Below are 24,839 nucleotides of genomic sequence, written 5' to 3' on the forward strand. Positions count from 1 at the left end.
CCAGGTGCCCTTAGGGTCCCTGAAAAAAAGGTGCTGTGGCCCGTGCCCCGAGGAACACCAAGAGCCTTGTGATCTCGTTTATAAACACCAACAGGAAAGAAGTCCCCACACTGGAGGCGGCGGCTGGAGTTACCTTTGCAATCTCGTACTGTAACCAGGAGAGGCAGAGCTGAGACCTCTCCTTGCCGGAAAACAAAGGCAGCACCAGGTGGAAGACGTTGCGGATGAAGTCCTCGCCCTCTCGACCGTGAGCTCTGGTCCAGCGCCGGCAGCCCAACTGGTCCATGCGGCCAACACAGCTGACGCCAGAAAATGACAGGTTGAGGAAAGTCAACGGCTTTTCATCACAAAGTCCGTTATCAAAGATGCTGTTCTCGTCCATGGCCAGATAAAGGCAGGAGGCGGGAGGGCTGACGCCACAAGGCACGCCCAAGAACTGCAGGAAGGCCGCAATCAGCCGAAACTGAAGATCCTGGCTGGAAAGTCGGATCAGAGATTGTCCAATATCATCAAACAACACCTGCAACAAGACAAAACAAAGTGACCTATTCAGGAGCTCAGCTTACTTCATGCAACAAACAATCAAAAAAAACCTTCACAATTTTTCCCACAATTCCTTTTATATGGATATACTGATGATTCAACATTATCAAATGAAATTTTAAACAGACAAGAGCTAGGTTTTCTGTAAGACACCAAATAACAAGAGGCCTCTCAAGGCAAGCCAGAGCTGGAGGATAAGTGCCATTTGCATTCTCACACTTCCTGGGAATTCTTGGAGGGAGAAGCTGAACAGGCTTGAGCCAAATTTCAAAGTATCCTAATGGAGTCGTAGAAAACCTAGAATCATAATCATTTCTGAAAGCACACATAATTGCTTTTGTAGTTACTTTGATAAGTTACAATTGTAAAAGTTTTTTAAGATAGAAGATAAGAACTTTACTATTTTGTTGTTTCTTTGTACAAAATTGCACCAGGAAATGAAAAATATGCTCAAAAATAGATAAACAGTGGGAACGCAAACTGGTGCAGCCACTATGGAAAACAGTATGGAGATTTCTCAAAAAATTAAAAGTAGACATACCATATGACCCAGCTATCCCACTACTGGGTATCTATCCAAAGAACTTCAAATCAGCAATTCCAAAAGACCCATGCACGCCTATGTTCATTGCAGCATTATTCACAATAGCCAAGATGTGGAAGCAACCTAAGTTCCCATCAACTGATGATTGGATAAAGAAGATACGGTACATATATATACAATGGAATACTACTCAGCCATAAAAAAGGATAAAATCATCCCATTCACAACAACATGGATGGACCTTGAGGGTATTATGTTAAGTGAAATAAGCCAGATAGAGAAAGACATCTCTGTATGACTCCACTCATAGGTGGAAGTTAAACATGTAGACAAAGAGAACTGATAGGTGGTTACCAGGGGAAAGGGAGGGTAGGGGGTGGACACAAAGGTGAAGTGCACCTACAACATGACTAAAAATAATGTACAACTGAAATTTCACAAGGTTGTAAACTATCATAATCTCAATAAAAAGTAAAAAAGAAAAATAGATAAACAGCAGCAAGGTAAAAAGAAAACAACAGGACCAATGGACAACATTGAGAGCAACTATGAGAGCCTAACTCTAACTAAATGTTCAGAGCTGATTTCATGCACTAACTCTAAACTGGAGCCCATGGAGACGACCCCTTGCCTCCAGGTCCTGCTTATCTGACTGGTCTTTGTGGCTCTCAGCAAACAGGAAATCCAAACGTGAGCACAATGAAACTGGACCACTTGGGATTCAACTCACCAAAGCCATCAATTAGTCAGACAGCTTTTCTCCTCCAGGCTTTGACTAGAGAAAAAGCTAAGAGACAAGAAATTGCTCCCAGCAGTAGTTTGCTCCCAAAACAAGCTTCCAGGAAACTGCCTCAAATTTGAGGCTTGAGAGCTAACTTCTGGAAGGGGAACATGAACTCTGTAAAACCCCCAAACATCAAAGGAAGACCCCGCTCTTCCCTAGCACTCGGCTTCAGCCAGGAAAGGCCCCTCCTGTGCAGACTCCCTCACGCCAGTGCGTGCAAAAGCACTCCAGTGAGCTGAGATTCCTCTGGAAGTTGGCCCCTCCGTCCTGCCCAGAGATCACCTCTTTCTCTTTTCCCAATTCTTGGTCCTAATTTCAGTCTGGCCACCCCATTCACCACTCCTCAAACATTCCATGCACTCTGGGCCCTCGCTCATGCTGATCCCCTCTGCGTAGAGCAGAATTTCTGGAATCAAATAGTCATTCAACACCCAGGAATATTAACTGAGCACTCACAGGACCAGCATTGTCTAGGCACTAGTGATTCAGCAAGTGACGAAAACAGGCAAAAGTCCCCAGCCTCAGGACACATAACTGGTAGGAAAGTATGCCCACAAGGCTCGCTACCGTAAAAACCCCTCAGTCTGTACGTATAACAAGTCACGTGTCAAGCAATATAATTGGTATCTTGTGAAACTGGGTCAATTCCAGGTATCAAAATAGAATCTCTTCCTTTATTTCAAGTAGATCTTCCAGAGCTGCTGGCCACTAGACACCAAGTAGCAGGTACCAAGTCACACAATGACAGTAAAGGAGGTAACATAAGTTAAGTGCCTGGGGCGCAATGGGGTCTCCATAAATGCTAGCTGCCTCCCCAGCAGGACAAGCTGCATACCGACTGTCCCAACATGGCCTCTACATCCAGGCCCTCGTGTCTTCCGGAGTCACATCTATCTGCTATATCTTTGAGGCTCCAAAAGGGGGGGGTGGGGAAATTGGACAGTTACAGAATCTAGGACAGTGATTCTGCGTTGTTAAACCCTGAACCCTCAGGCTTCCAGGTGCAAAATTAACTGAATAACTGGAAGGCCATCTCCAGAGTGGGGACCAGGAGCGCCTCCCCCACTCCTCGAGCACAAGAACTATCTGGTCAAGTGCCTCTGTGCTCCCGCATCACCAGCAGCCAAATTCTACCCTGGTTTTCGGTAAGAGGAAAGTTTCCCCAGACAGGTATAGGAGTAGGCTAGCATCCCCTAAGCCTGGCAAGTGCCCAGAGAGCCCAGCAACCTTCCTTCAGGTAACCACACCCCAATGGGAATGGAGAGAAGGCAAACACCCCAAGGCTGGGGTCCCTCCTGGGGTGGGGGACTTGCCTGTCTCTCTGGATCCTCACAGTCTTCCTCAGTCTGCTTCTTGGTCTTATCTGGGCGCCACGGCCGCCAGTGCCTCTGGTCTCGGGACCGCTCAGCAGCAAGCCAGATCTGCCACCTGGGCAGAGTCTTATCTCTTATTTCCTGATCATCATCTTCTGGTTCTTCCTCCTCATCATCTAAACAAGAAAAAAAACTCTTAGCTCACCTAAGCAGCAAACCAAACCACCACCGACACCCAATCAACCTGCTATGCCAGCTACTGTGGTGGGTACCTGCTGTGTGTGCCAAGAAAAGGAAGACCCAGGCCCAGCCTTCTGGGACACTCGGTGGCATAGAGGGACTCTCCTATAATCAATCAAGATTCCAGGAAAAACTAGCAAATTAGCTGATGAAATCAGATGATTTTTAACACTGTCACAGCAATTAAATGGGCATGACGCCTATTCTAGAATAGTGCTGTCCCACAGAACTTTGTGACGATGAAAACGTTCTATATCTGAGCTAATACGGTAGCCATCAGCTATATGCGACAATGGGCATTGAAATGCAGCTGGCAGAGAAATGAATTTTTAATTTTATTTCACATTTTAATTAATTTTCACTAAAATAGCCACATGTGGTTAGTGGCTACTGTATTAGACAGCACAGTTCCAGAATGCTAAATGACATTTAATGACAGCATTGCTTTAGATTTTCTTAAGCTATCAGGATTTTTAGCCAGTGGCCTTATGATTATGACCTGTGTTCACTTCTTAAAAAAAAAAAAAAAGTCAATTCAAGATAGCCTATACTTTATTTCACTTTGTTTCCTAACTCTGAACATGCAGAATGGAAGAGGAGAAAAGTTGGAGTCTTCCGTAAAGTTCAATATTTTAAAATAAACAGACAAGGTATGTAAAATGGTACAGCCACCCAGAAATCAGTTTGGTAGTTTCTCATAAAACCAAGCTTGCACTTACCACAAGACCCAGCAATGCACTCTCGAGTGCTGATCCCAGAAAAATGGAAACGTACGTTCACACAAAAACCTGCACACTAATGCTCACAGCAGCTTTATTCACAATAGCCCCAAACTGGAAATGACCCAAGTGTCCCACAGTAGGGGAACAGTAGAACAAACTGTGGCATATCTAGACCACGGAACACTACAAGCAATAAATATGAACAAACTACTGAGGCACGCAAAAATGGGGATGAATCTCAGGGGAATTATGCTAAGTGAAGAAAAGTCAATCTTAAAAATTTACACAGAGGGGCAGGCTCGGTGGTGCAGCAGTTAAGTTCGCACGTTCTGTTTCGGGGGCCGAGGGTTTGCCAGTTCGGATCCCAGGTGCAGACCTACACACCATGGCTCATCAGACCATGCTGTGGCAGGGGTCCCACATATAAAGTAAAGGAAGATGGGCACAGATGTTAGCTCAGGGCCAGTCTTCCTCAGGAAAAAAGAGGAGGATTGGGGGCAGATGTTAGCTCAGGGCTAATCTTCCTCAAAAAAAAAAGTTACACAGAAAACAAGTATTGATGAGGATGTGGAGAAACTGGAAGCCTTGTGCATTGGCAGCAGGAATGTAAAATGGTGCACCACTGTGGGAAACAATATAGCGGTTCCCCAAAGAATTAAACAGAACTACCATATGATCTGGCAATTCTACTTCTGGGTACATATGCAAAAGGACTGAAAGCAGGGTCTCAAACAGATATGTGTACATCCATGTTCACAGCAGCATTGCCAAAAGATGAAGCAACAAGTGTCCATCAACAGATGAATGGACAAACAAAATGTGGTATATACACACAATGGAATATTATTCTGCCCTAAAAAGGAAGGAAATATTGACACATGCTACACATTGCATGAACTTTGCAGACAAATAAGCTAGCCACAAAACAACAAATATTGTATGATTCCACTTACACGAGGTTCCTAAGATAGTCAAAGTCAGAGACAGAAAGTGGAGTGGGGGTCGTCGGGGGGGAAGAAGGAGGAACGGGAAGTTAGCGTTTAATGGGCACAGTTTCAGTTGGGGAAGATGAAAAAGTTGAGGAAATAGAGGGGATGATGGTTGAACAACAATGTGACTGTCATTAATGTCACTGAACTGTACACTTAAAAGTGGTTAAAATGGTCAGTTTTATGTATGTTTTACAGTAGAAAATTGTCTTAAAAAGTTACAAGCCGTATAATTCCATTTACATGACATGTGAAATAACCTAACAGATGGAAAACAGATTAATAGTTCCCAGGGGTCGGGGGGAGGGCGGCTATGGCTAAAAGGTACAGCACGAGGGAGGCTCGGGGTGATGAAACAGCTCTGTATCTTGATTGTGGTGGTGGCTACAGGAAGCTGCATATGTGACAAAACCGGCTAGTACTATACAAACACACACAAATGAGTGCTTCTGAACTGGTGAATTCTGAATAAATTCTGCAGATGGTGTCAAGTTCCTGGCTGTGATAAATAGTACCACCATGGGGGGAAACTGGGTGGAGGGCAACAAAACCTCCCTGTGTATTTTTCTTTCAAATTCCTGTGAATCTGTAAGAATTTCAAAATAAACAAATAACAAACAAAAACACCAAGGAATTCAAATACATGATATGTGTATGAGCATTTTAAACTTAATATTCTACGCAAATGCTCTTGTGAATTTCTCAAGAAAACTAAAATTTAACTATCACCTTCTTCTAAAGGTCTACATTTAAAGTAATCCTTTAATCTCATTGAAAAACTTATCATAAAAGAAATTACCCCTGTGAGTCATACATCAGACTTAGAGACCCAAATTTATTACATAAGGAAGTCAAAAGATTCCATGGTTTTGGACGAAAATATATATGTAACAAGTACAGACAACCAGGAATTGAGGGTATGAGAGAAGAAATAAGCTGGGATGTATGAATACAAAATACTTCAGAATCACTGATAGATGCCACCTCTTCTCTAAATGCCAACCTTGTCCAGGCGGATAAAGGAATTAAAAATAAAACAAAATCAAAAAATGTATCCACTGGTTTTCTGGAAACAAGAAACTTTCAATCTGTCTTCTGACCCTGCTGGGTTTTTTAAAGACTCCCATTAAATTCATTAGAAAGAAATTATTAAATTCAGTAGAAGATTCTCGACAATGGAAATGTTTGGAAAGCTTACAGGGAATATAAGAACTAACACGTGTCCCTAGTTGATATTAAAACATCAGGGTTTCAACACGTGCTTTACCTTCTGAGAAAACTAAGTTCCCATCTGCCTGTGAGTGACTGTTAGACCCTAACACAGAAGTAATGTTAACTCGGTCTCTGGACACTGCTATGAGAACTCTGCCCTCACAGAAATGCAGACTATGGTAAACTTTAGAACATAACTATCGTGCATTGTAAGAGTACTGCTCATTAACAGAAACAACCTAAAAACACAGAAGCATGCTGAATCTGTCACTCAGAGTTACTACCAATAAGACTTTTATTTTTTGGTCCTTCCTCAATGTGGCCTTGCAGACTCAGTGTCTAAAAGTGCAACATCTACTTCCGTTTGCCCTGCAGATTATTTTCTTCATATACGAAACCACTCGCCAGCCTGAACAACAGCTCCAGTTCTTTTGGGGAAAGAACACTCAAAGTCAAAACAGCTGAGCCTTTGGGGCTGGCCTGGTAGTGCAGCGGTTAAGTTCACACGTTCCGCTTCTCAGTGGCCAGGGGTTCGCTGGTTCAGATCCTGGGTGCGGACATGGCACCGCTCGGCAAAAGCCATGCTGTGGTAGGCGTCCCACGTATAAAAAGTGGAGGAAGATGGGCAAGGATGTTAGCTCAGGGCCAGTCTTCCTCAGCAAAAAGAGGAGGATTGGCAATAGTTAGCTCAGGGCTAATCTTCCTCAAAAAAAAAGAAAAAAAACCCAGCTGAGCCTTCAACAGACCAAGTGAGGCATGACCCTCACCTGATGGCACCGCCCAGAGGAGTTACCTGAAACCTGAAGGGCCCCTCCCCCGCCTTAGTGGTGACAGAGATGTCACCTGGCCCAGAGTTCTGCACGGCCACACAGATGGTAGCTAAGCCAAAGTTTTCATTCCTCAGATGAAGAAACCAAGGCCCAGAATGGTTGCCCATGTGAGAAGAAGCGGGCCAAGCCTGAGCTCTTTCCCTCCCACTGTCAGGAAAGCAGGGAGTGACGCAATTCCTGAATAGCTAAGAGCTGGCCAGCCTGCACGGCGGCTGTGCCATGTGGTTCAAGCACGGGAAGGTGGCTGGTCCAAACCGAGGTGTGCTGTCAGAGTAAACTACGCACCAGGTTTCAAATAGTTTGCATGAAAAAAAATGCAAACTATCTCATAAATTTTTAAATATTGATTGCATGTTGAAATGTTAATGTTTTGATATACTAGGATAAAGGAAATGCATTATCAAAATCATTTTCACCTGTTTCTTTTTACTTTTTTAATGTGGCTTCTACAATACGTGAACTTACATATACGGCTTGAATTATATTTCTATTGGACAGCACTGTCTTAGAATGTAAATCTGGAAGGTACTTTGGGGTCATTTAGAACGACAGTTATATAAATGCTGGTCAATAATTATTTTATAGCGGGGCTGGCCCCGTGGCCGAGTGGTTAAGTTTGCGCTCTCCGCTGCAGGCGGCCCAGTGTTTCGTCGGTTCGAATCCTGGGCGCGGACATGGCACTGCTCGTCAGACCACGCTGAGGCAGCGTCCCACATGCCACAACTAGAGGAACCCACAACGAAGAATACACAACTATGTACCGGGGGGCTTTGGGGAGAAAAAGGAAAAAATAAATAAAATCAAAAAAAAAAAAAAAAAAAAAAAAGAACAAAGTTAAAAAAAAAAAAATAATAATTATTTTATAGCATTCCAAAAAAGGTAAGTATTTTTCAACAGATCTGTTGGTCCATACAAAAAAAAAATATCTTAAATACACACTAAAATGGAGGTATGGGGGATTAATAACAAGATTACTTCTTCAGGAGCAACCTATAAAAGGAAAAAATGAAAACTATTTCTTCTGGAAAGAAACTCGAACCCTCAAAGCATCACGTATTGAAGGAACGGGGTGGGGGGTCAACTGCCTTAAACACCCTCAGGGGAAGAAGCAGTCTGTTCTCCCAGGACAGCTACTTCATTTATTTTTGATATTTTGATGTTTGTACAATGTTCTTAAGCTACCGATAAACAGCTTATACATATAAACAAATAATCACAAAGACATAAAAACAAATTCCAGAAGCAAAAGGCATACACATCTTAACGAAGAGGGGCCTCACCTGGACTGATGACCACCCAGCCACCCCGCTCCTGCTGGTGCATCCACGCTCTCCAGCCCCGGGCGCCCTTCTCCCCAGCCCGGGGCTCTCCACTGTCCCAAAAGGGCTCAAAGAACTCCACCTGTTTGGGTTTAAAACATGGAGGTTAGCGTAACTTGCACAAAACTGCTGAGTCACCGGGCAAAACAGGTGCTGACTGGCACAAGAGGGGCTAATGGTTCTTGAAATCTTGCTTGTCATTAGTCTTTGAAGCAGATGACACACACTCCAAATCAGAAAAAATAATTATCTAGTGTGGTTGCAGCCTCCAAGCTAGCCCCCCCAACCCACTTCTGCCTCGTTGTATTTGGCCTGGAAGTCACTAGTGACCTCTTCTAACAAATAAAATACAGCAAAAAGTGATGAGATGACACTTCTGAGATTAGCTTACAAAAAGACCGGCCAAGGCCATCGAGAAGGGCCTGCAGCTGGGCAGGACAGGAATGGCTTCCAGTTCTGACCTCGGAAGGCCAGACTCCTGGGAACAGTGGCACTGCCAGTTCCCCTAACGCCACTGGGCCCCCTAAGACCTGAAGTCAAGTTGCTTTCAAGACCTTTTCAGGGGAAGGGGAGTCAAAGTTTCAACAGGACAGACTGTGAGCTCTTGAGGGCATGACCACATCTCAACTAACTGTACGTTCCTAACACCTGGCACAGTGCCCAGAACACAGGAGGCACTCAATAAATGCTTGCTGGCACAGAGCTGCACACGGTGGGCAGCTGGTGGATAAGAAGGTCTACGTGTTAAAGCCGGGCCCCGTGACCACAGGCCCTCCTCCATTCATGTGGGCACTGGGTCTGCGGAGTGTGGTAACCAGTTCAGTGGCAATAAAGAATTCCCTACGGAACAGACTGTGAACACAGCAACGAACAGGAAAGCAATCATGTTATCAACTGACAAGGACTTGAAAAGTGAGCCAATAACCTGCTCAATGAAAGCTTTTGTAAGAAACCTTTTGAAGAGGATGAGCAGGCTTCTGAAGGGCACCCCGTGGGCCAGGATTATGCAGCCTGAGCCCCAGGGAGTGCCACGCAGGCCTGGCAGAGGCTGTGTCACGGGCAGGCGACCGTCCTGACCTGACAGGGCCTTACTCCAAGCGCACTCAGCCACCTCAGGAGAGAACTGGGAGACGACACTCCCTCTTTCTAGGTTTTGCTCTTCTAAGAGGGATGGGGGAAGGCGCACTCAAGGGAAAAAAGGGTATTTTTTTAAAGTGTGATAAACGTATAGCCAATTTATTTATTCCACAGAAACACAGACCGGTAACAGCAGACACTGCCTGCTGTATGTTATGCTACCAAGCTTGTGGTAACAACGTCTCTCCAATGTCTCAGATATGGAGTGTCAGGAAATAAAAAGCTTTATTCCAAAGCAGTCATGTAAATGCTTTGCAATGACACGTGCTGTTAGTATTGAAAACCTCCAGAGGGTGGATCAGGCTCTTGACACTTTAGAAGAGTAGTTCTCGATGCTTCATAGTCCTGGGCAGCGCCCTCCCGTCCCGTCAGTAACTCTGTCCAGCACAGACAGAAAGTTTCAGCAAAAGGGTGAGGACGAGAGTGATTCTGATCCTGACCCCCCAGCCACACACCCAATGCTCCACAGAGTCAGCTAAGAGCCACTTCTGTAGCTCAGCATATTCTTAAAATAGCAAAGCATGGAGGCCAGCCCGGTGGCACAGTGGTTAAGTTTGCGCAGTCTGCTTCAGCAGACCTGGGGTTCATGGGTTCCGATCCTGAGTGTGGACCTACACACCACTCATCGAGTCATGCTGTGGTGGCATCCCACATATAAAAAATAGAGAAAGACTGCCACAGATGTTAGCTCAGCAACAATCTTCCTCAAGCAAAAAAGACGAAGGTTGGCAACAGATGTTAGCTCAGGGCCAATCTTCCTCACCACACACACACACACACACAAAACAAAGCATGTCTTAAAATAACTTTGTTATATGACTTATTATACCAATAATCAGTTATACCAATACTAACCAATACTCTTTAACCCAATTTTGTCTAGAAAAAAATAGATAAAAGTAATGATAGAAATAGTCTTTACAAGCAATTCATGAAAATTCCACAAGATGGAGACCTTAACCTCTCAAAAAAGACCAATAAAAGTTCACCATAAATTTAGACATCCTAGCCATCTTCCACTAGACTATCTTTGCAGACTAGGAAACTGAGTTTTCTTCAGTGGAAAGGGGGAAAAGAAGGTTTTCTTATATGGAGAGTTCTATGGTAAGATTTTCTTATTGCTTCGCAGGCATCACAAATATTGGCAATGTTCACTCGTCATCTAAATGATTAACTCCTCCCCAGTTAGGATGGGTGTGGACAAAGTGCCAACATGTACTTTCATTTGCAACTCCAGCAAAGATTTTCGGTAGCAGAAAGGCTAACTGGGAAGTGACACAAGACCCAGATTAGAATGCACAAGGGTGGGAGAGGGTAGCATGTGGCTTAAAAGGCATGGCAACTGTTTCCCCAACCAGTGGGGATAACGAGCATTTAAACAAGGGCCTTAAGAAAGAAAGAAAAAAAGGACATAAGTGAGTCTCTATACTGGGGGAGGGGACGAACCTTCTCTCACCTCTACATATTTCACTACTTTTGTTATGGAATTTTCCTTGGATTGCCAGAATATTTCTGAGAAACAATCCTCAGCAGGACTGATATAAAAGGAGGATATTTAAAAAATACTACCATAACCTCCCATTATCCACACCTTCCCCCAAAAGCGGCCGGGGGGCAGAGAGAGAGAGAAAGAAGGCGCAAGCAGAACTGGTACCTGGCCTTTGGTAGGCAGCCCTTTCACACTGTCCGGTTTGAAGAAGGTGAAGTCGACCATGGCCTGGAACAGAGAGACGGCCTTCTCAGAGTGACCGGCCTGCCGCAGAAAGTGGCACTGCTGAAGAAAGAGGGCTGGAAGCAGGGAGAGTCGGGGGAGGAATCCTGGTTAGCACCATTACAGGGAAAGAACATAATTTCTATAAAGACGCAGTTAAACAGCGAGAACATCTTTTCCCTGAAATTAGTTATATTTCCAAAGCTGTATTACATACATGTCCTGATTTAAAAGGACTCACAATAGTAATCAGAGTATAGTTATTCTCGTTTTTATATGAAACCATCGCAGTATATAAAAATTAACAATAAAAACTACAGATATTACATAAAAATAAGGCAAGAGGTTGGTCTGAATATTGCTTATCTAATACTCAAAGCTCTTTATTACGAGAAAAATTCTAGGAAAAGGATGGCGTAGTAGATTTTTATCAGAAAGCAAAGATCTGTGACAACTGATCACTGGATGGCATTATTCCCCAGGAGTTTTCATCATATGCTCAGTGTGCTGCCAACAAACCAAGGTTCCATGCTGGAAAACTTCAGTTCATCTTAACTGTGGTACAGTTCCACTTACTAAATAACATTAAGCTATTTGTGGATATCAGAAATGATGTCAAATACAAACTCTTTAAGTCAATGTGGTAAATGCTTATTAGTTCTAGAGCAATATATTTACATCTTTAAAAGTTAATAGTAATAGCAAGGTTTCCATCAAATAAATCCCTGCCGTGTGCCAGACACTGAGCTCGACTCACCATATAGCATCTTGGTTAATGTGCGCAATGACCCCAGAAAGCAGGTATCACACTAGTGTTGCTGAGGAAGAAACCGGAGCTTGACCAGGTTAAGGAACCTATTCAAGGTCACACCAGAACCAGTGAAGGGCAAACCCAGGATTCAAGTCAAGAGGGATAGTTCTCCAGCTCCTGCATATCATGCTGTCTCCTGGGTCTCACTACTGGACAAAATTTATATTCTGGTCTCCCTTGGGACATGGCAAAAATGTTAATGGCATAATAATACAGATAACCTATATCTATATAGCAATTTCCAGCCAGTCAGGACATCCATGAACGTTACTGCTGAGACCCTGTAACTGGGTGAGATGAGCAGTACAGGCATCTCAACAGCTAAGGCCATCAACAGCCAATGCAGGCAGGAGACTCAACTTGCTTACTTGGTTAATAAGTAGAAAAGCTGGAACCTCTAGCTCGCTGATACTTTCCACACTCTGCTGGCCCAAAGGCCCCACCACCGAGAAGGTGGAGGGGGCAGAATCTGTTACAATCAAAAGGAGCCATAGTACTTTTTTAAAAATCACTTTTATCAATTTAGACCTTTCTAAAATAAACCAAAAATAAATCTTCATTTTCAACGAAAGCCGAAAGCAAGTATCACTCCTCCCACGTAAGCAGGCCTGGTCATCATCTCCTTACCAAACATGGCCTCCTCGGTGCCGGGCAACTCAGGGTGAGACAAGATGCTGCCATCCTTAACAGCAGACAGGGTACTCAAGCACTTTCCATAAAGACTGTGAATTTTTGATATTGAAAAGGTGCTAAACTGGCTCTGGCAAAATAAAAGATATTTATGCCAAAGGGCTGTATTGTTGGGATGTAAGAATATGAGTTTCTGCCACTCCCTGAGCAGGGTGGCGGGCTCCCAGAGCTCCGTGCAGAGCTGCAGCTTGGCGAGCTTCAGGTCCACGCAGCTCGGGTTGCTTTCAATGGCCCGCTCCAGGATGGCCAGCTTCTTCTCCAGAAGCAGCTTCAGGGACCTCTTTCGCTTTTCCTGCTCTCCTTCCTCGATGGCATACAGGCCCGGACTTTTCATGACCTCGTCCTCAACAACAAAAACATCAATTTACAAATGCACACAAACTGGGGGATCGTCAGGATTTCAACAATGCTTACAGAGCCCCAAAGGGTTTCTCAGCTCCCAAAATGAACTGTTACTAAGACTTTCTTGATAACCACTTGTTTCTCACAATCTCTTTTAAGGAAAACTCAGTTCCTTGGGTGCCTGCATCACCTAGTATGTTTGAGCTTGTGTTTATTTCACCTGATTCACCTGTCCACTCTGTCATTTTAAACTTAGATTTATGTATCAATAACTAACATGCAATGTCTTGAAAACCTCTTCTGAAGAGACAGTTTTAACAATAACACAACCAAATGTGGGATAAAATATGGTAATTGTTTAAGTGGTTCAAAAGAATAAGTGGGACTAAGACAAATCCATATATTTCAGAACGAGAGCATACAGCTCCAAGCAGATGAGTGAAGGAGCAGCCTCCCTCTTTCGCAGTTCTGTGAGCTTTGTGTGTTCTGTTGGTACTTCAGGAACGCCGACCCCTGCCTGGTGAACGTCTCCTCTTCTTTCAAGAGTCTGCTCAACTTTCACCATCTCTTGGAGATCCTTTCTTACTTCCTAGTGCCAAGTCACTTGCTCATTTCATCCCCACATTAACATCTGGCATTTATTACCCCAGATTTCATTCATTCTTCATCCGTCATTCTTCTTCGTTGAACTTTGAACAAGGGCTATATTCTGATAATCTTTATATGCCCAGTGCCAGGGTTCCCCTAGCATAGGAACTCAAAAATCGCTACCGAGTAGATTGGTTTGCCCAGATTAGGACTGCCATTCTGAGGTAAAAGACCTGGGACAGCGACACTTACCTGAAAAGCAACAAACGCCATCCACAGCTGAACATCCCGAGGATGCTCCCGGACCCTCCTGTTAAACTCCTCCACCTTGGCCTTGAGCAGCGCGCTCTCTCTGTCCACCTGTGAGTCTGGCTGCTTTGATTCTTGCTCTGAAGCACCCTTTCCTTGTAACCACTGTGTGGTGGACTGATCATAAATCCCCAGAGGGTTCAACCAGGCTGTAACAGGAGGAGCTACATCATCTGAGTCCTTCACTGGGATAAATGAGACGGGCTCAGACGAGGGAGGTGCAGTTTGACTGCTAACGGCAACTCCGTCAATGTTCATTAATCCCACATTCTTCTTCATAAAATAGCGTTCAACACGCTTGTGTGGATGCTTCTTTCCCGTGGAAGTCCCCTCCCAAGATATACACTGCTTCTTTGGGTTAATGCCAAGGCAGGAGTCTCCTTTCCTCTTGTACCTTTTATTTGAAAAAGAAAAAAGGGTTACTCAGGGAAGAGGTGCACTGGCACTGAATGAGCGAAGGCCCATCCCACTTCAGCTCTTGCTATTAGATGCAAGTTAACTGCATCTATTCAAATCTACTTTACCTTCAAATTGTTCCTATTTAGAGAAATATGAGGATTAGCAATTAATTTTTTCTGCCCCTTTGACTTATTCCTCTAACACTTCAACTCTTCGTTAACGTCTCACGAATTTAAGATCACGCCGTCTTCCAGATCTCAGTAATTCATATTTTCCTGAAGCTCTGTAGTTAAACAACTGTCACATACATTATGCCATCTGATCATCACAATCATACATGACAGGCAAGGCGGAAATCATCATCCCCTCTTTTACACTGTTCCTAAATAAGGACACTGAGACCAGAGGTGACACTAGGTCATCTGTCTCCTAGACCAGTCCCTTTTCCTCAATATGGTCCTGTGTCCCCCCTTAGGAAGACAACAAATAGGTCTAAGATTCTTTTTTTAATCCTGAAACAAAGTATGTCAAATAAAATTACATTTGGCTATTTTCTACTCTAGAGGAAAAGAGGCTGGGTTCTAAAACGCTTTTATGGAACGTGTAGGCGTCCCCAGAGTTACAAACACGTGACTACTGAATATCTGCACAGCCTAAGGAAAACTGTGCACTTTTCTGTATGTATGTTATACAAACAACCCAATTAAAAAATGGACAAAGGATCTGAATAGCAATTCACAAAAGAAAACACAAATGGCCAATAAGCACATGAAAAAGTCATGTTCATTAGTCATCAAGGAAATGTAAGTTAAAATCACAATGTGATACACCACATACCCACCAGAACAGCTCAGATGAAAAAGACTGACAATACCAAATGCTGGTGAGTAATCTGTGCAGTAACCAGGACTCTCATCCACTGCTGGTGGGAATGCAAACTGGTAGTGTCACTTTGGGAAAAGGTCTGGCAGTTTCTTAAAAAAACTAACACAGACCTACCCTATGACCCAGCAATTCTATTCCTAGGTATTTACCCAAGAAAAACAAAACCGCATAACTACACAAAGATTTGTGCACAAATGTTCTCAGCAGCCTTATTCAAACAGCCAACTACGGGAAAGAGTCCAAGTGACCATCAACAGTAGAATGGACAAATGGTGGTATGGCCACGCAATGGAAGACTACCGGCAGCGAAAAGGAACAAACTACTGAAATGCCACAACGTGGACGAATCTCAAAAACATTTCACTGAGTGAAAGAAATCAGACCCAAAAGAGTACACATCATATGATTCGATTTATATGAAATTCTAGAACAGACAAAACTATGGGGCTGGCCCCATAGCTGAATGGTTAGGTTCATACGCTCCACTTGGGTGGCCCAGGGTTTCACTGGTTCGGATCCTGGGCGTGGACATGGCACCACTCATCAGGCCATGTTGAGACAGCGTCCCACATGCCACAACTAGAAGGACCCACAACTAGAATATACAACTAGGTACTGGGGGGACTTGGGGAGAAAAAAAAAGCAGGAAAAAAAAAGAAGACGACTGGCAACAGTTGTTAGCTCAGGTGACAATCCTTAAAAAAAAGAAGAGACAAAACTAGTTGTTGGTGGAAAAAAATTAGGATAATTCCTCTGGAGAGGTGGGGTATGGACTGACTGGAAAGGAGCACGAGGAAACCTGTTGGAGTCATATTTTCATAGAGGTCTGGGTTATACAGCTGTATGCATTCGTCAAAACTCAGCAAATGAAGATTTGTGTTATTACACTCTATGTAAATTTTAAATCAAAATATAAAACTAAACAAACCATGAACTCTACTAAATGATATGCACACTGAAGTTTTAGGGGTGGTATACTGAAGTTGGCAATTTACTTTGAAATGCATCAAAAAGTAAGATGAGTTGATGGATAGATATGTGATGAGGAAAGTTTAGTAAAATGTTGATGGCAGAATTTAGGGGGTGGGTATACGAGTATTCACTAAAATGCTTTCAACATACGCTATAATTTTTTAAATTTTCATAATAAAGTGCTGCAGGGAGAAAAAGGCAGGAGAGAGCTGCCGCCATCTGTCAACTCCCAGAAAGCTCCACCTCCACCTCACCCTGGTGCAGCCCCGTCACCTCCTTTGGCTCCCCACTGTCAGCAGGTAGCTGGGGAGCTCTCTCTGGGGCCTCCCTCACTGCGCCAAGTACCGTGAACTCCACTTCAGGGGAAGTCTCTCACACACGTTTCTCCTCAAAGCCTTTCTCTTTGTCCCCTCTCTCAAATGCTCCTAGAGAACCTCAGGATAATCTCTCTCCATTCATGAGTCAACAACTTTATAATAAAAGGGGGATGAGATAAAACAGTGCTAAAACAGCTGAAAATAAGCCTACCATTCCCTGAGGAAAAAAATTTAAATAAAAAACTAGTTTCGGGGGCTGGCCCTGTGGCTGAGCGGTTAAGTTCGCGCGCTTCGCTGCAGGCGGCCCAGTGTTTCATTGGTTCGAATCCTGGGCGCGGACATGGCACTGCTCATCAAACCACGCTGAGGCAGTGTCCCACATGCCACAACTAGAAGGACCCACAACGAAGAATATACAACTAATGCACTGGGGGACTCTGGGGAGAAAAAGGAAAAAATAAAAAATAAATTAAAAAACTAGTTTCATTCTGCTTAATTACTATCATTTTAACAGTACTGTTTCCTCATTTTTCACTGAAAGTGAACAGTATTTTAGATATTCATATAATCTCTTTTTTAAAAAAGTTTACTGAGTTTTCTGACTTTAAAACTGCATTTTGTAAAACTGACTTTAATAGCTGCATTTTGTAGCAAATTAGATGAAAATGATAAAGGAGAAAAAAGCATCTTACTGGTTTGAATTATTAATAGTATCTACTTTCAGATATGTGTGTATGAATATACATTTACATGTATACACACATATCCTTTTAAAAAACAGTTGATATATAGCTTCAGGCTTTCCTCCCTACTTTTAAGCATTTCCTCATACCATTAGTTTTAGAAAATACAATTTTATTGGCTTCAAATGGGTCCACTGCAGGATGTGCCCTAATTTATTTAACCATTTCCCTATTGCTAGACATTTAGGCTGTATCTAATTTATCATAGAATTGTAATAATTGGACAGGACCTAAGATGTAATTTAATGTAATATTCACCCAAATGAAGGTACTTTCCCTATAAAATCCTTATCAAATAATTAGCTAGTCTTCACTTGAATAATTCCAGAGGTTGGAGACCCCACTTTGCTTGGAGGTCAGTAAATGATATCACTAATTTAAATGAACACATATGTAGGCATTTGGCCACCAAAAAAAAAAAAGGAAGAAAGAAAGAGAGATGGGGTAAGGGAAGAGACTATATTTAAATTGAGCACCAAGTCTGCCCTGAATCTACTCAGCCCGTCTGAGCCACAGAGGGAACTGAGCTGGGCAAACTAAATTTGCCTTTCCTTCAGTGAATTCAATTCACATGTGCCTCTCACAGTGCCAGACTGCCTGGGCTGGAATTCCAACTCCGCCATTTACTAGCAGAGTGACCTTCATCAAGCTATTTTTAAAAGAACAAAACAAAAACTGCCTGTGCCTCGGTTTCCTCATCTGTAAAATGGGGATAAAAACAGTACCTATGTCATAGCATTGCCAGGATGATCAAAAAAAGTTTAGATAGATAAAGTCCTTAGAAGAGCCCTTATAATAGTTTATACATGTAAAGTCCTTAGTCACATAGTAAGGGCTAGGTAAGTTTAAATTATTACTATTATTTTATAAAACTTGGCTCCTAAACATAAGCCAACTATTTCATCTGGTGTATAGCCAAAGAAACAACAATCTATTCCAAAAATGGAGAAAAAACTGACTGAACTTCACTTCGCTGACAGACAGTATATTAGTCCCAAGGAATTTTCCAAGGTAATTTAGACTCTGTTACAAACTATCTTAACAACCCAACTCCCGTTTATCACAGTACTCCAACACGCACCACGTCCTTGCTGGGATGATCACACCATTAGGTCTGCTTCTGCACTGAGCCAAATCTGACTTTCAGAAACTTCCACTCATTGGTCCTGGTTGTCTTTCCAAGTTACAGAGAACACTGTCAATCCACCTTCCAAAAGATAGTCCAACAAAGCTTAAAAGACAATGATCGGGCTGGCCTGATGGCACAGCAGTTAAGTTCGCATGTTCCACTTCGGTGGCCCGGGGTTCGCCAGTTTGGATCCTGGGTGTGGACCTATGCACCACTTGTCAAGCCATGGTATGGCAGGTGTCCCACATATAAAGTAGAGGAAGATGGGCACGGATATTAACTCAGGGTCAGTCTTCCACAGTAAAAAGAGGAGTGACGGCAGATGTTTGCTCAGGGCTAATCATCCTCACAAAAAGAAAAAAAGACAATGACCATACCCCTGCTACAGGCCACGGATCCCTGAGCCCTATTCTAGTCCTCAGAGGCTGGTGCTAGCCAAGCTGTCTGCTCACCTTCCTCTCAATGCTCTTGCTTTGTCAGTGTCCCTCTGAAAGTGTGAAAATTCGGTACCTGACACAATACTCCCAACAGTCCTCTGACCACCTCAGAGTGCCATGAGATCAATACCTTTCTAGACCTGGACAAACAGTTGTACAGCTATTAATCCAGGGAGGACTTACCTCACTTATGCTTTAGTAAATTACTAGGAAATCACCCCAGTGCCCTAAGCCATTTACAGTAGTATCTTTGCAGCTTAGATTAATAAAGTTCTCTCTAATTACTTTCTTCCTAAGGTCTGGGCCATTCATTAGCAGAGGCTCAAGAGCACTCTGTGTCAGCATTTTCTCCTTTTCTCATCTATTACTCAATAATAACCCTTTATATTTGCACACCAATTTCTAATTCCATATCAAATATTTCTGATATTTGAGTGTAAGACACAGCAAGAGTTACAGATGCCAATTTACAAATGAAGAAATGGAGGCTCCGACAGGTAAAGCGACTTGCCTGGGATTACAACACTAATAAACAGCAAAGTCAGAATGAGAACTAGTCGTCTGCTTCCCAATCTAGAAAATGTCCTACCGCACAACCTGTCTCATTTTTATCTATGGACAGCGAAAAAACATTTGAAGTCAGAGAAACACAGGGTCAAATCTCAACTCTGCTGCTACCTGGCTGCATCCCCCTGAGAAGTTACTTAACCTCCCTGAGATTCCTTCTCCTCATTCGTAAAATGAGTGCTTTCCTCCTCACGGGGCAGCGGTGAGGATCAGACAGGGTAACACAAGTGAAGAACGAGCACAGGATCCTGGTACATACTTCACGCCCAATCGGTACCACATCTGTGGCACTACACTGTGGTGGCATGGACAACCAAACAAGACTGTAGGGAGCATTACAATAATTCAAAAATATACGAATACATTTTAAATGTGAAAGTCATTTACTCTCCGCCATTAGGTTTTCATAGACAGTACGTAGACATAAATATGCTGAAAAATAACTGAGAGAAACTCATCATAAAGGAAATTTCAGGGGGAACTGCTTATGTGGTGAGGTATAACATCATGATGAGTGAAAACATGATTAAATGTGAAGATGCAGCAAAAGTAATGGAAACTGAAATTTATTTTTAAAAGTAATTAGCCTATAAAGAATGATAATGATCTTCAAGGTCTCCTCTTGGCCTTATAATCCATGATTCTCCACCTTCAACTTCCACAGCCTGGAAGCTGTCTGGCAATAGAGATTGTGTATTATTGTTCTTGAAGTTCCCAACAGTGTCTTATAAAGTACTAAGTGCCTAAACGGTTTAATAAGTATTCAATGTTTTGTGTGTGTGTGAAGATTGGCCCTGAGCTAACATCTGTTGCCAATCTTACTCTATTTTTCATGTGGGTGACTGCCACAGCATGGCTTGATGAGTGGTGTGTAGGTCTGTGCCTAGGATCCGAACCTGTGAACCCCAGGCTGCCAAAGTGGAGCATGTAAACTCAACCACTAAGCCACCGGGCTGGCCCCCAAATATTTTTGATTGATAGATTAGAGGAGAAAAGTTTAAACTCATTACTGAAGCAAGTATCATCACCTATTTTTATGATTATCTGGTGATGTATACTGGAAACATTGTGAAAAAGTCATTACCACTTAACGTCATTTTTTAAATGGCATACGTGAGGAGGGGGTGGATAAATAAAAGGCTTTCGCAACCTTTTTAAATGGCATATAGATTAGACTAAATGGTTTCCAGATAGTTTGTCATAATTAACTATTTCAAGGTATTTTCAGCCTCATTCGTTCAACAAATATTTACTGAACATCTACTATGCCAGGCACTGTGCCAAGCATCACGGATAATAAGATTAATCTGACCTGGATCCTGATCGTAAGGCTTAAGCTTTCATTTTAGAATGTGAGATAAGACATACGCCTGAACAAATTAACAATGAGTAAAACCCAACAAAATCGGGGCGGGAGGTGGGGGCAACCAGATAGAGACAGTGCTGAGAGAGTTCAGAGGGGAAAGAAGGTACTTCCCACCAGTAAAAATCAGGGAAAGACATCATGATGGTTACCTTGCTATGTCTCCACGGTAGAGAGACTTATACTCCCAGTTTGCAGGATCCGGCTTCTTATCTGTTCTGAAGGTTTCTCCTGTCAGAGCCTGAACGTCCTCAAGCCAAACAAGGCGATGTCCACTATCAGCAGTGGCATTATTTTGCTGACTGCGGAACAAAGGAAGGTGAAGAAGAATGGAGGGGCACTTAGAGGTCTTTAGTTACATATGTCACGTTTTAGAAATAGGACAGTTAAACATTTCAAACTCCACACAGCATCCAGCATACCTAAGGACATACAATGTGCACACGCCATAGAGATGGAAAGAGGACTCCTGCTCTGGAAAAGGGGTTTTAGAAAATAAAGCAAAAACTGTCAACACTAAATGGCACTTTACCAAGAAAAGAACTCATCTGATCTCAGAAATTAACCTAAGGGATATGGGCGTTCTTTTTAAACATTTCATTTAAATGACTGTAACTTGAATTGCAAAGACACTTATACACAAGATTTTTTCCTTAAAAAAAAATTCCTATTCAGAGGCACTTTGGAGTGCCAGGCAGAGGTAACTGTCACACCTTCAAGGGTGACATTAAAGTGGGCTGTTCTTACATCTCCTAACCTACTTGAAAGTGCTCAGATAATTTATTCCAACTCAAAGCTTAAAAAGAAAAAAACAGCCACAGTTCTGAACAGCTCAGTCTCAGGTGTTACTTAGGCTTGGTCTAAGTCTCGTTTTTCTGGACTGTGTACAGTGTTCAGCCTATTCGTACAGATCTCCTACACAAAGGGCAGAGAGTCCACTGTAAGACAAGACCCTACTTATCCCTTCGACTCAATCTGTGAGCTGGCAGACTTTCAGCTCAGACACAAACGGGACCACTTCCCTAGGAGGCAAGTGAGAGGAGAGACGGCTTCACCGGCATCTCACATCTTTCTTCCTCTAAAGAAAACCAGTTCATAACGCTGCTGACACATGAAGCTGCCAAAGCAGTCAAAAGAGCCATTAACTGTTGTTCCATCTTTGCTTTTCGGCTCTGCCTAGATGGAAATAAAGATTCTGGAGGCTTCTAAATCATTCTTGGCTGAGAATACAAGGGGATGGTATTTCAGGGACACAAAGTAGCTACTCAATAAATATTTATTGAATGACATGCCTCAGGTTAAAATACATGGCCATTTTAACACACTCTCCTTCAGAACAACTGTAGAGGGTTTTCTGTTGACAGAAACCGTAAAGGGCAGCAAAAAGAGGGAAAGAGATTGATGCATTCCGGAAAGAAATGGAAAACCAACAGGGGGTCGGGAGGGTGGGAAGAAGGGCCAGCTGCAGACGACCCCTGGGGAGTAAACAGACCCTTATCCCACCCCAAGTCAGGAAGTACGATGTGCTCCGGGCTGTGTGCAAGGAAGGATACGCCTCCAGCTGAGGTGAAAAAGAGTGCAGGCTGGGAAACAAAGGTCAATTAGGAGCTGTGGCCTCTGGGGAAGCCGTCCCTGGATCACCCTGAAATAGAGTCCCACATGGTGTACTACCCATCAGGAACCCACTTTCCTGACATCATGGAAAGACTCTCACAACTCACCCATATCTCAGTCCCGCCTGTATGGAAACAAACAATTCTTTCCGATCACCTTCCCAGAAAGAGACTACAGAAGTAAACAGGAAGAAAGTAAAAGAGAAGGACAATCTATTTTGATCTTAACAGAGATATTGTGCAAAATATTAGCAAACTTAAAAGTGCTGTCTGGATCATAAAACTATTGGGAGGCTGTAAAGATCACCTCTGAGGTAGGCAAACACAGGCTGAAAATAACTCCCTTTCAAGTTCTAATGGTAGTTCCTGTGTGGTTTCATGAAATTCTTTAAAGCTCATTTTCCTCACCTATTAAAAAGGACAAGTAGCTAAAGGTGAGTTTTCAGAAGATACAACAGTTAATGTATTTTGCTTTGAAGACACACTAAAAAGAATATCAATAACATATTCATCTACATTAACAAAAATGTACTGAGTGCAAGCAAGGCGGGCACGGCTCCTGCCCTCATAAACTCAAATTCAGAACCTTTGCATCTGACTCTTTTTTTTCCCTCCTAAAGCAAGCTTAGCTTATAAGTACAGCACCTGAGACACACAGAGGGCTAAATAAACCTGGCTCCTCTGAGCCACAGAGGCCGGCAGCTCTCTAACAGTGAACTGATGACAGAAGGATCCCGGAAGGCTGTGTTGTTTGCCCCTGTGACGGGAACTTGAGGAGCCAGATTCAAGAGTCGCTCCAATGCAGAGCTCTCGCTGACATCAATGGGACATCAAAGCACACAACAAAAGCAACTAATCCCGGAAGAGTTGCAAAAATCTTAACAGCACTAATTTTTTTCAAGTATGCCTTGGACAGGTACTTAAACTTTCTCTCTTCTAGTCCGTATGAACAAAGGAAAGAAAAAAGTTAAATGAGAATAGTTCAGGTAGTTTCACCACATACCAACTGTCCCACCTATGGGCGAAGTGCTCCCCTACGTAGGAGGATGCTAAATTAAGCAGAGAGGAAGCAATCACTGAGTACCTGCACTGCCATCATTTTGCAGAATGACTTGAATATGCTCAAGGTGGACAGCACAGCAAGATGAGGAGAGAAAGCAAACCCTCAAGGAAAGGAAATACTGTGGTCATGAACTATTCTACACCTTCAACACGGGGCTTCTAAACAAACAGGAAACAACAAAAGAAAGACAAAAGCAATGATTATTTTAAGTGCTATTAACCTTAACGAAAGAGAGCGTCTGTGTGTGTACGTGCTCGCACACGTACACCAAAGGGTTGACGGGAGTGACTGAAAGGAAGATAAATCAAGGAAGAGAAGACATTCCTCTTACTCTCTTTAAGAGTGGAGGCCAACGGCCCCTCAGAGATGGAACCTTTACCCACACGTACCTACTGTGTGGCACATTCACCATCTTTCAAAAGTCCTGAAGACTTTTTATCTGAATCAGATTTTGACACAATATTGTGTCTATTTAACATTTCTCAAATAAAATCATGGCCCTCATTTTTTAAAGAAAGTTTTCTTTTTTTATGTTGACCAAATGGTAGAGCTCTATTTTTTTCCCCCAGCTTTACTGAAATATTTATCAACTCCATTTTGATTGAGTGGCTAGATAACCATTCAAATGTCGACTTTGTGCCAGCAATTGAGAGAGAAAAATTCAAGGCTTAAAATATTATAGGTATTTGAGAATAAAAAACCTACTTTGGTTTCTCTGATTCCCTTTTACTGTCTCTGATGCTTCTGTAAGATCTGTCCTTTTCAGAATCAGTATCTGGCTCAGATCCACTGCTACTCGACTGCCCATGTTTTCTCTTGGTTTTCTTATGATGCTGATGCTTCCTTTTCTTCTTTTTCTCTTTCTTCTTTTTTCTGCTTATAGATTTGAGCTTTCTGTTAGTGTCACTTTCCTCTGATGGCTCTGATTTCAGAGGACTCCTGTTTGGGAAAATCAACATTATTTTCAAAAGAGAATTCGGGAAAAGAATACATAAATAAGCAGACAAAGAAATCTGTAAAAGGGAACCCTATAAATGCCCACACAGACTTACTATTTGCCCATACATCACACAGTATCTTCCTGGATTACAACTCACCTTAAAGACTTAAGAGTGGGACCTAAAATAACACCAGACGAAGAAATTCTAATTTTAGTAGGTTCTAAACCTATACTTTCATATCTATACATTTTTAAAAGGAAATAATCTACCAGTTATTTTATCAAATGTATTATTTTTTAAAGCAACGTTTTAAAGGGTTTACTTTC

At 42.7% G+C, this 24,839-nt stretch overlaps 1 protein-coding gene across 3 annotated transcripts in view; it reads right to left on the minus strand.

Moving 5' to 3' along the window:
* Positions 1 to 24,839, minus strand: part of NRDE2 (NRDE-2, necessary for RNA interference, domain containing) — a 45,049-nt gene that overhangs the window by 8,398 nt on the left and 11,812 nt on the right. For all 3 annotated transcript variants that reach the window (XR_011532918.1, XM_070593715.1, XM_070593716.1), the window contains exons 3-10: positions 24,278 to 24,511; positions 21,049 to 21,198; positions 14,028 to 14,478; positions 12,783 to 13,188; positions 11,288 to 11,421; positions 8,458 to 8,578; positions 3,185 to 3,360; positions 134 to 520 (exon numbers count right to left, since the gene is read on the minus strand). Coding sequence is in view for 2 of the 3 variants with exons in the window: in XM_070593715.1 (XP_070449816.1) it covers positions 134 to 520; positions 3,185 to 3,360; positions 8,458 to 8,578; positions 11,288 to 11,421; positions 12,783 to 13,188; positions 14,028 to 14,478; positions 21,049 to 21,198; positions 24,278 to 24,511 (2,059 nt within the window). In the remaining variant the exon portion in view is untranslated. The remainder of the gene's footprint in view (positions 1 to 133; positions 521 to 3,184; positions 3,361 to 8,457; positions 8,579 to 11,287; positions 11,422 to 12,782; positions 13,189 to 14,027; positions 14,479 to 21,048; positions 21,199 to 24,277; positions 24,512 to 24,839) is intronic.

Source organism: Equus przewalskii, chromosome 25, assembly GCF_037783145.1.
Source record: "Equus przewalskii isolate Varuska chromosome 25, EquPr2, whole genome shotgun sequence".
NCBI classification, from domain to species: domain Eukaryota; kingdom Metazoa; phylum Chordata; class Mammalia; order Perissodactyla; family Equidae; genus Equus; species Equus przewalskii.